General features: G+C 48.1%; 1 protein-coding gene and 1 non-coding gene across 2 annotated transcripts in view; one reads left to right on the forward strand and one right to left on the reverse strand.

Moving 5' to 3' along the window:
- Positions 1–2685: 2685 nt before the first annotated feature.
- LOC116277589 (small nucleolar RNA SNORA3/SNORA45 family) lies at positions 2686–2814 on the reverse strand. Its single transcript, XR_004187084.1, has one exon. It is a non-coding gene; the product is annotated as a small nucleolar RNA SNORA3/SNORA45 family (small nucleolar RNA).
- A 2893-nt stretch (positions 2815–5707) lies between these two features.
- RHPN2 (rhophilin Rho GTPase binding protein 2) overlaps positions 5708–14175 on the forward strand; it is a 50329-nt gene continuing 41861 nt past the window's right edge. The window contains exon 1 of the mRNA XM_072967264.1: positions 5708–5832. Coding sequence (XP_072823365.1) covers positions 5767–5832 — 66 coding nt within the window. The 5' untranslated portion in view covers positions 5708–5766. The remainder of the gene's footprint in view (positions 5833–14175) is intronic.

The following is a 14175-nucleotide window of genomic DNA, read 5'->3' on the forward strand; positions in this document are numbered from 1 at the left end:
CCAACTAATTTTCTTACAGCTTATTGCTACTAAAGAGGCAAGCAAAAAAACAATAAATTTATTACTGAAAGTTTATTTAATTGGATTTCTGACGACCACAAGCATTTGGTGAAACAGTAATAACCAATCTTTCTGGTCTTCAGAAGGAGCGACCGGGTGCTTCATCTGCAACCCTTGTCACTTACGTACCCAATGCTCCGGATTCTTGGCATCAGGAACCTACAAACAATGCACTTTTATGCAAAGCTGTAGAAGCATTAATACCATATACCCTTCCTTCCTTACTCAGACAAGTAAGAAAGCACAAATGTCAGGATCTTATCAGGAAACTGCACATAGGAAGATGAGCTGAATCACCTGGGCAGGGAGTAATTTCTTCCTCATGGTCCACACATGAGTGTTGGCAGTGGGATGATTATTCATGACATACAAAGAAAACTGCTCTATATCTTGGCTATTGTATATAGTGCTGCTATCAACATTGTGTGTCTTTTCACATTAGAGTTCCCTCCGGATATATACCCAGAAGTGCGATTGCTGGATCATATGGTAAGTCTATTTTTAGTTTGTTGAGGAATCTCCATACTGTTTTCCATGATGGCTGCACCAAACTACATTCCTACTAGCAGTGTAGGAGGGTTCCCTTTTCTCCACTCCCTCTCCAGAATTTATCATTCATGGACTTTTGAATAAAAGTCTGACTGGTGTGAGGTGATACCTCATTGTAGTTTTGATTACACAATAGCCAAGACATGGAAGCAACCTAAATGTTCATCGACAGATGATTGGATAAAGAAGTTGTGGCATATTTATATAATGGAATACTACTCTGCCATAAAAAAGAATAAAATAATGCCATTTGCAACAACATGAATGGACCTAGAGATCATCATTCTAAATGAAGTAAGCCAGAAAGAGAATGAAAAATACCGTATGATATCACTCATATGTGGAATCTGAAAAAAAGAAAAAGGACACTATGAACTCATCTACAAAACAGAAACAGACTTGCAGACTTAGTAAACAATCTTATGATTACTGGGAACAGAAACAGACTCGCAGACTTAGTAAACAATCTTATGGTTACTGGGGAAAAGGGGTGGGAAGGGATAAATTTGGGAGTTTGAGATTTACAAATGTTACCCACTATGTATAAAAATAGATTTTAAGAAAGTTTCATCTGTATAGCACAGGCAACTATTCTCAATATCTTATAATAACCTTTAATGAAAAAAATATGAAAATGAAAAAAAAACTGCTCTGTATGCTTGTGAATCAGTCACTTATTTTTTTCCCCACTGAATTTTCTTATTGAAATACAGCATATGTACAGACAAGTGCACAAATCATAAGCACACAGTTCTGTGCATTTTCACAAAGTGAACACACCCATATAACAACAGGTAGATCAAGAAATAGAAATTTTCCAGACTCCCAGAAGCAATAATCCCAGAACAGATTAAATTTATCTATTTTGTCCTTTATATAAAATGGAATCATACTGTATTTTGTCTGGCTTCTTTGGCTCAACAATATTTTTGTGAGCAAAATATGTTGCTCACAACATATTTGTGGCTTTGAATAGTAATGTGTTCATTTTCATTGTGTAAAATTTTCCAATACATGAGTATGCCACAGTTACTTATCCATTCTAAAGTTCATGGGCATTTGAGTCGTTTCTCCCTAGGGGCTATTTTGAAAAGTGTAGCTATGAATATTCTTGTACATGTTTTATGGAGGACAGATGTACGCGTTTCCGTTGGGTATCTACCTAGACTTGGACTTGCTAGATCATAAGTTATGCACATATTCCTCTTTAGTAGAAAATGCCGAACAGTTTTCCAAAGTGGTGGTACCAGTTTACACTCCCACATGTAATGTATGAGCTTCTGGTTGTCCCACATTCTTTTGGTATTTTTTGCCATTCTGTAACTCATTTCTTTTTACTCCATAATCACTTCCCAATATGCCAAAATAAATCGCAAAGGATTTAAATCCTCTTAAATCACAGGGAACAGTGTAGTGTAGCCTAGTGTGTGGTGTAGCACCAGGCAGCCTAATTTACCAGACTGGTGACCTCTGAGCCACAGTGTCTTCCTCTGTAAAATGGGGATGATAAAGTACCCACTTCACAGGGTCGTGGACTGACTGAGATCGTGCATGCAAAGTACATAGCATGGTGACTGGTATAGAGTGAGTACGCAATAAACTACTGCCCTGCATAAGACCATATTTCAGAGCTGGGGAAACTGAGGCCACAGGGATTAAAAGGATCTGGCCAAGGTGACTCAGCAGTAAAACCTGGTGTGGTTTTCTCAAGTCAGTCTTAAAAATTTCTAAGAATTTTTTCATAAAAATTGTAAAACTGGATCTACATTTACAATGAATTTTATTCACTTGTTTTTTTTTTTAAGCACTTGATAACATTTAATGAATCCTCCACCATGTGGCTTCAAGCTACCAGGACACAGGCACCACCCACACCCTTAATCTTCTCCTCAGCTCTTCTACTGAAGAATTTGGCCTTCACGATGACAGGCTGCTTAGGAAGCTTTCCCTTCCCCAGAACTTTGTAGTAGTCCTAGAAGAACAGAGAAAAGGGTTTATAATGCACCTTGGCTGTCACCAACTCTATGATGGGTATGAAGATGCCTGCCAACCCACTCGATCTAGGAGCCAGGGAGAGCATGTTTCTGATCTGGGCACTCACAGGGGCACTGGCTGCCCTCGCCAGTGAATCAAGACCAGCAGATTCTCTCCGAGGACTCTAGCACACCAGGACAAAAGCTGTCAGGATGTGACTCTAGTCTCGGGAGAATTTTATTCACTTGTATTCACACATTATGAATTTTATTCACAATGAATTTTATTACCATGTGATTTCTACTTCTAACTTGGCAGATTTCATCAGATTCTCCAAGAGAGGATGTAGGTCAGACTGCCCCCCAAGAAAAGCCCAGTGCTCCTTTTGTCACCAAGCAGGTCTTAGGAGGTGAAATTTGCATTTTACTTGGAGAAACTGAGTCCCTGAACAGTCAACTATTGGCCTCTGCCAGATGGTAAAACAAGGACTTGACAAAATAGTTGTTTGCAGTTGAGATTTTAACCTTTGCCTTTCTCAGAAATTCCCACCCAACTCAACTCTTTTGTTAGGAACACAAGGACTCACTGGCAGTTCTTGTGACACATACCACCAACTGGTTGACAAATAGGAGGTTAGATGTTACTCTCCTGCTGGGTCAGCAGCAGCAGCTCTCATTTCCTGATCACAGCAGGATCAGAGATATGGGGTCAGGCCTAGGAGCCATGAGAATGTCTTGAGATGTCTGGTCCTATCCAGCCCCAAGGAGTGACACACAGAATGCTTACGTGGCCAGGAGATGCCTGCTGGGATGCACAGAGAAGCACTTCTTTTTCTTGGAAGACACCCAGGAGCTAGTCTCAGGGTAGACTGGTGTGTTTTTACCACCATATGTTCTTTTCTTGCTCTTATTCCTTTTTAATAAAAGCAGCAGCCCTCAGAAGGCAAAAGGGTTGGGCTAGATTAAATAGCAGATTTTGGTTCTCACTATATTTACTTTAAAGTGTCTCTCCCTATAAGGCAAAATACTGCTGGTTTTCCCCTTGTGGTTATGACAGTTACCTTTTAAAATAAAGTTTGTTTAAATAAAATGAGTAATTTTAAAGGAGGCCAGTAAGACAATAATAGTACAAGTGACAAGTTTATATGATAAATTATAAAGGCGATTGGAGCTTCAAGGTAATAGAAGGAGATGACACAAATCTGAAGGTGGTAGGGAGTGATCGGAGTCAGCAGCCCTGAATTAAAAACCTATCTCAGCCACTAATGGGGAGTGTGCCCTTAACCACTTCACGTTACTTCGCTAGTCTTCTCACTTGTCAAACGGAGATTATTTAATCCTTTTATTTGCAGAAGGGTCGTGAGAATGAAACATAATATCTATAAACTTTTTGGCTAGAGTAGAGGTTCTATTAGTGATAACTTTGGTAGTAGTTGTTGTTGTTGTTTTATAAATGTAATAGAGTGACCCAACACCCCAAGATCCCTGAAACAAAAGCAATTGTTTTTAAATCCCAGCATGGGGAGGGGAGCAGATTAATTATAGCTTGACAGACAATGCTGAAATTAACTTGATACTCACTTCCTACCCTAAGAGACAAGGGAAGTTTCTGCGGCTACCACAGAGTTCCCCAAACACGGTGCTGGTTAAGACAGTTCAGATTTCTCAGCATTAAAACAGGCTTCCCAGAAAATGCCTTTTCTTGTGCAGCATCTCAGAGCTGGCACGTAGTGATGACTAGTTTTTCGTTTGTTTGACATTTACTTGGTTGTTGTCACCGTTTATTTTAAACTCTCCAACACTCCCAAGGAACCTTTTTTTTTTTTTGCATGAGCTTTTGTCACTTTATTGTTAACCAATGAATGCTATACAAAATTACAGATGTAATTGTAACTTAATTGTAAAACACAAAATTATGATAATGGTAAAAGTCTGTTGGAATTTGCCAAAAACTCATTAATATATTACATTTAATATAGGAAGGACATGCTTGGCTTGTTTTGAAAGCAGACAGACTGTGTTGTGTTATCTATCTACTTGTGGCATCTACCGCCACTGCCACTCAGCCGTTGCAGCTCAGAGGCTTCCCTTGGTTGGGGAGGGGGTAGGAACTGCAGGACAGCGGCCAGGAGGGGCGTGAGCCCGAGAGCTGGGGGGCTTCCTGCTCCAGCAGCACAGTCTCAGCCTCCTGTCTGCCAGACTTCTGCCCTCGAAAGTCCACTGATCAGCTGGGAGTAGGACAGAGGGCGGTGCGACCCCTGTTTCTAGGAGTCCTCCTTCGCTCCTAAACTATCTGCGTCCCTAAAACGCAGCTAAGGGTTTATAACCCACTTTGTTGCAATACCTTCCACCACCTCGAGAGAGGGTGATCCGGCCCGATTCTGCAGTAGAGAAAACTAAGATTTCAAGTGACATTCGCCGCGTCTGTTGGGCACGAAACGCCTTCCGGGGATCCCTCCTTTTGTGGGCTTCTCTTCCCTCGCCATCGGTGACCCCCAGCGGACCCGCTTAGTCTCTGCAGCGGGCGAGTTGGGGGACAGGGGGTAGATCGCCGCGCCAACCGGCCTGAGTCACCTGCCGAGGCCATAGGTAGCGCAGCCAGCTCTCCCTCAGCGTCCCCGACCCGGCCCCGGGGTCCCTTTCGGCGAGAAGCTGTTCCTGACCGCTCCCCCTAGGGCCCAGCGCTCCCGCCGCATCCCCGATGTGGCGTCAGGTCTGGTCACTGTCCCCTCGGCGTCCGCGTTCCTCTGTTGAGGAGCTGCGACTTCACCCGCGCGCGCATTTACCCTCAAGGCTCCAGACTAGGGCCCGGTCCCCAATCCGGGCCTCGCTGCGGCCGCAGAGACCCCCGGCCCGCTCCGGCGCCAGCGGACTGAGATTGCAGCGACACCCAGATTAAGAGCCTGAGGCGCGGGGAGGGCGGGCGACGAACCCGGGGTCTCCCGCACTCCGCTGGGCCAGACTCGCCTGGGGCGCCGGCTGCGGGCGACCAATCCAGGGCCGGGGCGGGGCCGGAGGCATGGTCTCGGTGGGCCCCTCCGGGTCTCCAGGGCTTGGAGCCTGTCCTCAGGCGTGGCTGGAGGGGCGGCCGCGCGGGCGGGGCGGGACGGGGGCGGGGCCGGGCTCCCTCAAGGGCTGGCGCGCCACTGAGCTTCAGTCAGTGCCCCGCGCCCGCGCAACCAGCATGACCGATACACTGCTGCCCGCGGCTCCCCAGCCGCTGGAGGAGAGCGACGGCTACTTTCGGAAGGTGGGTAGCTTTGGGCGGGCTGGAAGTCTGCGGGCTCCAGACCTTTTCCCCCTGGACTGTGGAACGCGTGGGCTGGGTCGACCAGGCCGGGAGGGGGAGGGGGCGGGGGCGTACTGGCCAGGGGCGCGCGGGGCGGAGGCTCGGGGTGAGGGGCGCGCCCGCAGTGCACCCGGCGCCCGAGAGCAGGTGACTTCCGGGGCGGGGAGGAGGGCGCCTGGAGCTGCCCCGCGCAGGTGTCGGCGGACGATGGGGCCAGGAGGGGGTGCTCGGGGTCGCCCCCGCCGGCCGTCTCGCGCCCCTGGGGAAGGGATCCGTTTCTGGAGCGCTGGCGCCCTCGGCCTCGCGGCGTATGGGGGACCTGAGCCCATCTTCCACCCGAGCGCTTGGCTGGGGCGCGTGGAAATAGAAGGACCACCCCAGGAGGGTTGGCGTTCCCCCTTTGACTCTAGAATACTTCTAGTGTTCGCCTCTTTTACTTTTTAGAGGGTAGGAGGCCACCTCAGGCGTCGCCTCCTTCTCTGCCCCAAGTCACCCAGGAGGGAGTGCGCGCCACAGACGCAAGGGCCGCGGTCTCGCCTTTTCTCCGCTTCAAGCTAAAGCGGATTTATCCGATTGTTGGAGATCTACGGGGAGTGCGGGCTCCGCGGGAGCTTGGCACATAGCGTGAGCTCCCGCCCAAGGGGTAACAAGTCTTCAGCTCTGTCCCTCAAAAGCGACCCCAATCCATGGAGCGGGGTTGCTAGGATGCCCACAGGTGGTAAGGCCTGAGCTACAAAGATGCTTTTGAGCCTGGGGTCACCGTGACACCTTCTATCCTTTCTCCTTATGGGTCCCTGTGAGTCTAAAAATAGCCTTTGGAACTTGGCCAGGCTTGACTGGGTGGGTTGAGAAATTGTTTTTTTTATATATGACGGTCGGCAGAGTGCGTAATTATAAACAGGGAAGTGAAACTCTTTCCCACAGAACAATCAATTCTTAATTGTTCCAAGCCTAAAGATCCAGTTGGTGAATGCACTTGGCATCTTCCTCCTTCTCCCTTGACGCTGCCTTTGGACTTTTGCTCTCTGGTGTGGGGCAGTGGCCCCAGGGGATAGGCAAGAGGGGACGCTGGAAACAGGTGAGGATAGAGTTGGAAAAATTCTTTTCGGTTAAATTGCTTTCAGCATTAAAAAAAAAAGAAGAGTAGTTTTAAGGTATAGTTAAGTTAAAAGATGTCATCATGGAATTACAGGATTATAACTTCTAATTATATGTGGCATTTGGGACAGAGGATCACAGGCCATAGAATTGCAGAAGGAGGCCAGGCTTGGGAATCCCTAGATCTCAGCCCTAAGGCCTCAGAGGCTGATTGCCACTCCCACAAAATTGCTGTGTAGCCTCCAGCAAGTTGCTCCCTCTCTCTGGGATTTCATTTCCTCCCTGAATTGTTTGTCCTCTGAAGAGTGGAGATCTGGACCTCCAGCAACATCTAGGGGAAATGACAGAGGGAGGGGCAGAAGATATAGTGAACACCTGCAAGGGTTATGTTCCCTAGTCTTCTGAAACAGGTTTTCCAGGGCAGGATCTGCATAGGAAGGAAAGTGGATGGCAAGGAAGCTGTGAAAGGATTCAAAGCTAAGTGTTTTTAAGGTGCAGGTTCTCTGGTGGTAGAAAAGAGAATAATGGGTGCAAAATAAGATGAATCACTGGTTTGCAATTAGAAATAATACCTCTTTTGAAAACGAGACCTGGTAATGATCATTGTGCTGTGTCATACTAGTCCAAAGAATGTTCTTTGTGCAAGGTCAGTAAAAGGTGTTGATGTGGAACCCTCCCTGATCTGTGATCTAAGCCAGTTTGTCCTAAAACAAGTGCTTCTTGAATGAAAGAAAGGTAGACGTTACACAGGTAGAGAAGGGGAGGAAGAGCACTTCGGGTAGAGGGAACAGCATGGGTGAAGGCATGGGATTGTGAGCACCTGTGAGTGAACTCTCTAGGGTGTGGAGGTGTAAATGGGAACTAGGCTGCTCAGGGGTCATGCATTCTGGGTGCATGGGAAGGGAACCCAGAGATCCATAAAAATGTTTAATGCAGGACCAGACATGTGAGATTTATGTCACAGAAAGACAACTTTGACAACTGAGTGGTCAGCAGGTGGAGGATGGGGGAGAGGCAGTGGTGGAGCCAGGCAGGGAGGAATGGGGAGGGTTTAGCCCCCTCTAATCCTCATTGTCTCCACCCTACTCTGATACCGACCACTGATGACTTTTCAGTTGGTTATGTAAAGTACAGCCCCACCACTCATCCTTTCCACCAGCTTGCAGCCCCTAACTCCAACCAGGGGTCCAGACTAGATGGAGGCAGGGATTCCAGTGGGGAAAGTGGAATGATGAGAGCCTGAGCAAAGTAGGGGTGGAAAGTACTAATGGACAAGATATGGTGGGGGAAGATGCTGCGGGACAGGAGTCCAAAAGGTCTGCCTTAGGGGTTTGGGTGGAGGGTCAGCGCCTCACAGGGGTTGAGGAACCAGGAGACTGGTGTCGGGGGCAGTGGATTTGAGGCCCCCAAGAGACATGTGAGTAGTGGTCCCGGTGGAGAGAGTCCACTCCGTAAACCTGGCAGCCACGAGAGTTCCCTGGCTGGAGATGCAGCTTTAGTGGGGACATCAGTGTGGGAGGCAGTGGGATGTTGTGAAAAAGGACCCAAAACAGAGGGAAATAATACCTCCACTGAAGGGACAGGCAGAGATGGGAGGGAAACCAGGAGGGTAACAGTGTCAAGGCAGCTGAGGCAAGAAAGCCATTTTAGTGGAGAGGAGAGGCTGATAAGTCAGAAGAGCCCTGGAAAATACTGGATTTAGTCCTTTAGGAGGTGAAGAATTGGAGACAAAAGTCTTTGTGATGAGGTGGGGGGTGGGGAGAAGGGCAGAGCAGATAGTTTCTAGAAGGGGGATGCGGGTAGACGAGAGAAGAAGGCAGGTTTGTTTCGAATGATAAGGGAGGTCTAGAGCCTTTTTAAAGCTGAAAGTGAAGAAGTTGTTGCGGGGTGGGGTTTGAAGATTCAGGGAGAGAGAGCAAGCTGTGTGGAGAGGTCCCTGGAGGCCAGGATTGGAAACAGCTGGGGCACATATTAGCTGGATGAGCCAACCAGGGGCAGTGAGTGAGGACCCCAGACTGGAGATGTAATCGGGTCATCAGACAACTGCCCCTAAGGCGGTTCTCCCCTCCTTCCCCCAACTCCATCCTATCTTGAGGATTTTACACACATTTACAGGACCAAATTAATTTCCGCTAAAGTCAAGTTTCTCCTTCATCTTGTTCTCTTTGTCCTACCTTGCCTCCCCTTCCTCTTTTCCTTCTCTCTTTTTTCTTTTTTTTGAGCAGGGGAGGGTGATAATTAGTTTTGTTTGTTTATTTATTTTTAGAGGAGGTATTGCGGTTTGAACCCAGGACCTCATGCGTGCTAAACATGCGCTCTACCACTTGAGCTATATATCCCCCGGCTTCCTCTTCTCTTGAATATGCCATTCTGCTCCATTCATTCAGAAAGCATTTACTGAATGACAGCTCTGAGCCTGACTGCTGTCATGTTCTGGGCACACTTGACCCTGGCTTCTGTGGCAGTTCACGGCAGGCCTCATTTGTTGGGGTGCCAAGCAGTGCTGGGAGTTGGATAGCTCAGGCCATGCTTGAATAGGAATCAGCTTCTTAGATTTAGTCCAGAGAGCAAAAAGTAGAGGGTTCCATGGTACATATTCAGAGCTTCAAGTCTGTTTTGTGAGACTTGCACACAAAATGAAGACTAATTTCCCAAAAGTCCACTCTACCTGCTGGTCCTGGATCCTGAATGTGTAAGACAATCATTGACAGAGAGGGAAGCCCCCTGGCAAATCAGGGTCTTTTGAGGGATGTGTGGGATATGACATGGCTTTACTGAGTCCAAGGACACAGACTCAATTTGGCCCCAGGTCAGGCACGGACACCCTCAGCTCAGATCCCGGCCACCTGAGCTAGCAGCCTGAGGGGATCTCTGAATTAAAAACAAACAAAAAATGCAGAATACTTTCTGGTCTGTCGCAATAAGTTTCTCTCTTCTCTGGCTTCTCACTTTTCTTTCTTTACATTAATATGTTTAAATAGAGGTATAGCTATATAAGAATAATTAAATAATAAATTACTTTCTTAAAAGAATGACCAGTGGAAGTGGAGCTTCTTTTTCCCAAACAGATTTTTACAGTCCTCCTAAATGAAAGTCTTGGAAGAATGTGTGTTCTGGCCTATTGTTAACACAGAGTAATAGAAGTTTCCAAGACACTGCATCCTGAGAGCTGGTCCCGTCTCCGGGGCTCTCCGGGGCCTGTAGTCCTAAAACCCACAGGAAAACTTGTTCTTGGCCAAAAGAAAACCAGCCAGAGAAAAGCTCGAGAAAGATGTTCCCGGGGCTGTTGAAAGGTCTTAGCAGTATGTGGAAGAAGAGAGTGGTTACAAAGTGCAGCATTGTGGGACCTTATCTCTGCCTCTTCATCCTCTGGGAACGCTAATGACCCAAAATGAATTTAGCTCTATTGTTTTTACTCAAGAGCTGGAGGAGAAGTTGTTTCTTGTTCACAGAAGCTTCCAGGCTAGACAGGGCCCCAAGGTTCACCGTGTCCTGGTTTATGGCTCCTGTTTACTCTGGATTTCCTCAAGGCTCCAGCAGAGAAGGAAGGAGAAGAATTCTTTTTTTTTTTTTTTTAATCCAAAGGCTCATCTTAGGTTCTTCTCTGCACCATTCATCTTAGTGGGGTGTACTTTCATGGTAGCATCATACGTAAGCACACTTGTGTAGGGGGAAGCGTTCTGCTGGGCTGAGTCCGAGGAACTCATGTTCCTCGGGTCATGGGGGTGCATCAGCTCCAACTTTACTGGGCCGTGATGATGTCTCTTCAGGTGTTTGGACACATCCCCTTGGAGCCTTAAATCCTTTCCCAGGTAGGGGAGTGGGGAGAGAGGCAGAGGGGTGAAGGTTTGTGATGCTGCTTCCTTCCCACCCCCTACCCCACCATGGTCTGAGGCAGGTCCTAAAGCCCAGGCTGGATCCAGGCTGATCGTGGCCTTGATGAGGGTCTGCCCAGCTGCACTTGTACACACCAGCGACCCAGAGGGCGTGTCGCACAAACACCAGTGCGCGTTGCTGGATCCTGGCCAGGAGGGGGTCCCCTGGCAGAAGCAGAATTTTCAGGTGACTCAGAGGAGAGTCAGCGTGATGAGCTGTAACTCTGTAAATGTCCCTTGCTTCCTGGGGCAATTTGGACAGATTCCAAGACACCACCTGATGATCCTGGGCATTGGCTTTAGAGTGATCACCACTCCCTCCTTTGGCTCAGGTACTGGAGTCTCGTGACCCAAAGGCTACATTGGAGGTGGCCACAGAGGACAGTGGAACTGCAGGTGCAGCTTAGCCAAACTGGGTGTCAGACTGAGTGCCTGGCAGAGCGGGCAGCAAGGAGTGCCGGCTGGGGCCAGGTCTCCTGCCAGAGACAGGGAGAGATGCAGGGCCATCTGGCCATCCTAGTCAGACCTGCAGAGCTCACCATGGCTGTGTGCCCCAGAAAATCCCAAGTTTTGATTGGATTCTAAGAGGAGAAAACGGCAAATGATCAAAAGCAACTTCAGAAAATGTCTCTTTTTCTCCAATATTATTGTATTAGGACAGTAACATAAATAGTAAAAAGGGTAATTACAGAGGCGAATAAAATCATGCACATATACCAGTGCCCCCCTCCACCCCTGCACACCCAACCACCCACGTTCTAGGTAAAGACGGTAAACTATCGGTGAATACATCCTACCAGTTGAAATAAACATGTCATTAGCTGAGTCTGGAAATACATTTGACTCCTGGAAATTTTGGTGATTGTAAATCTTTGTCATTCATTCAGCATGTTGGGAAATAACTGTGAGTGGCACACACTTTGTGAACACACAGTAGGTGTTTATAAAGGTTTGTAGAAATGACTGAAGGGAGCCTCTAGTTAAAGATTATGACCAAGTGTTGATTTGTATTGTGGCCTCCCTACCCCCATGGGGATGGATGGAGACACCCGAGGGAGGCATCTGGCAGAGATCCTGAAAGGGCAGGAGGCCTCTTTACAAGTGCCAGATTCATGTTTTAATTTTTATGGACGTGGAAAAGCTAGATTCTGTCCATGTAAACTGCCCTCAATCTCCAGCATGATGAAAAGTTAAATTAGATGTATGTGTGTATTGCAGGGTATTGTTTGCTATTTTTGTGCCTTCTGGTTGATAGCTTCTGGCTAACTCATAAACAAACAATTCTGTTTTCCAGAGCTCGGTGGTTGAGTGAGGGATTGCATAACTAGGAAGGAGTGAGACAGGCAAAGAAAAATATCTTTGCACTAGAAAAGCAGCGAAAAACACCCACTCTTCCTTGCCCTGCGTGAGGGTCTCTAGTCAGGAGACCCTGCACGGTCACTTCTCAGTCTTACTCCTGCCCTGGAGACCCCAAGTTCACACTGTGCCCTCACTTTGCTGGAAGCACGTCTACATGGGTGGGCTTTATCTTTTCTACTTGAAAGAAAGGCCCTCACTGGTTCTCTGGGTGGAGGGGAGCCAGGTACCAGGCACTGCCTAGAGCCGGGCCCCAGCTGGGGAGGGAAAACTGCTCCATTCCCTCTGTGTCTGCCTTCCCACTGCCTTCCTCACTGTCGGACTCTGCAAGTACTGGCTGATTATCCTTTCCTTTCTTCCAAATCAAGTACCTCTGGTATTGCCTGGGAGATGCTCTTAAATCCTTGTTTCCCTACCAAACAATTTGACTATACACTAAGGGCCTGTGGGTGTCTGTTGACAGTTAGAGATAGAGTTTTCACTCTGGGTGAACTTATTCTAGTTAGTACTTTTTTTAGTTGCAGTTACCAAAAAATCTAATCCCAGATGCTTAGGCAAATAAACATACTATAGTACATCCCAACAATGGAATTCGCAGCGACAAAAAGGAGCAAACCGCTGATAAGTACAACAACATGGGTGAATCTCAACGCATATTATTGAGGAAAACAAGCCTGACACAGTAGAACAGATACCATATGATACCAATTTTTAAAAATGGCTTAAGCAAGAAAGGGAATGCATTTGGCTCCTGTAACTGAGAAGTCCTAAGGAATGGCTTCAGGCCTGGCTTGATCCAGGGCTCGTATACTACCACCCACCAAGACTCAGTTCTTTAGCTCTGCTCCCTACTGGATTGGCTTCATTTTGGGGGAGACACTTCCCCGCTGTGGTCATGTGGCTGTAGCTGCCCAGTCTCACATCCCCCTGGGTTCAAGACCGATGGGGTAAAATGAAGGCCCCTTCCTGATGGGCTCTGGTTGTTCTATGGCAGGTGCTCACCCTAATTGATCTCAGGCCTGAGGCCTTTGATTTTCTTACCGGCTGGGCGTGGGTCAGATGTTCTTCCCCTTGGAAAGGAGGTGTGGGAGCATGGTTTACCACCCCTGAACATTATGGGCTGCGAGGTGGGAGAGTGGGACATGGGTCATGGTGGTTAAAAGATGTGCAGTGATGCTGGACAGCCCTCAGCCAGAAAGCATGTAAAGGGCGTGTGGGGGTTGACAGGTGAGCTGTCCCAGCATTCCCACACATTCCTGCTGCTCAGGCTCATCTCAGAGTGGCAGGAAGGACATGGGCTCAAATCCCACTGCCACCCTTAGTGCCTCTAGCATCCTAGGTCGCTCATTTAGCCTCCAAGCTTCAGAACTGTGGGATCCGAGATGCGTACCAGAGTCCACGTGGGCAGTCTGACACATGGGAGATCCCACTAAGCTAGGGAGCAAACTGAGCTTTCACTCTGTGCCTGCTTTTCTCGGGTGTTGGCAGCTGGACCATCCTTCCACATATGGAGACGGGTCCCCATGCCCAGACCTTAGTCTGATCAAGGAACCGGCAGTTTCCGAGTAGTGGACAGACTCAACTTCACTGTAGGACTTGTGGACAGTGACCCTAGAGGCCAGGACAGCTCATTTGTTCCTGCCACTCCTACATCATCCCTTCCCAGTTCCCAGGCCAGGCAGGCATGATGAGTGCTGCCTAGGTCCTGGGAACAAACCCTCAGTCCAGTTTTGGAGCAGCTCTACATCTTAAATGTGAACCGTTTAAGAACTGAGGCATGGCTGCGGGCTGCAGGGCCTCACCAGCACAGAACCCCTGGCAGGTGCCAGTGGACAGCTAGCAGCCTCAGATGATACCAGGGCTCCTTTCTGGTAGTCTCACCCAGATTCATCTCTCAGGGCTCCGGGAAGTTTTCAAACAGCCCTGTGGGCGTTTTGGGTGTTTCCAGCAGGCCCAGCATTCCTACCTGTCAGTA

Source organism: Vicugna pacos, chromosome 9 (assembly GCF_048564905.1).
Source record: "Vicugna pacos chromosome 9, VicPac4, whole genome shotgun sequence".
Lineage (NCBI taxonomy): Eukaryota > Metazoa > Chordata > Mammalia > Artiodactyla > Camelidae > Vicugna > Vicugna pacos.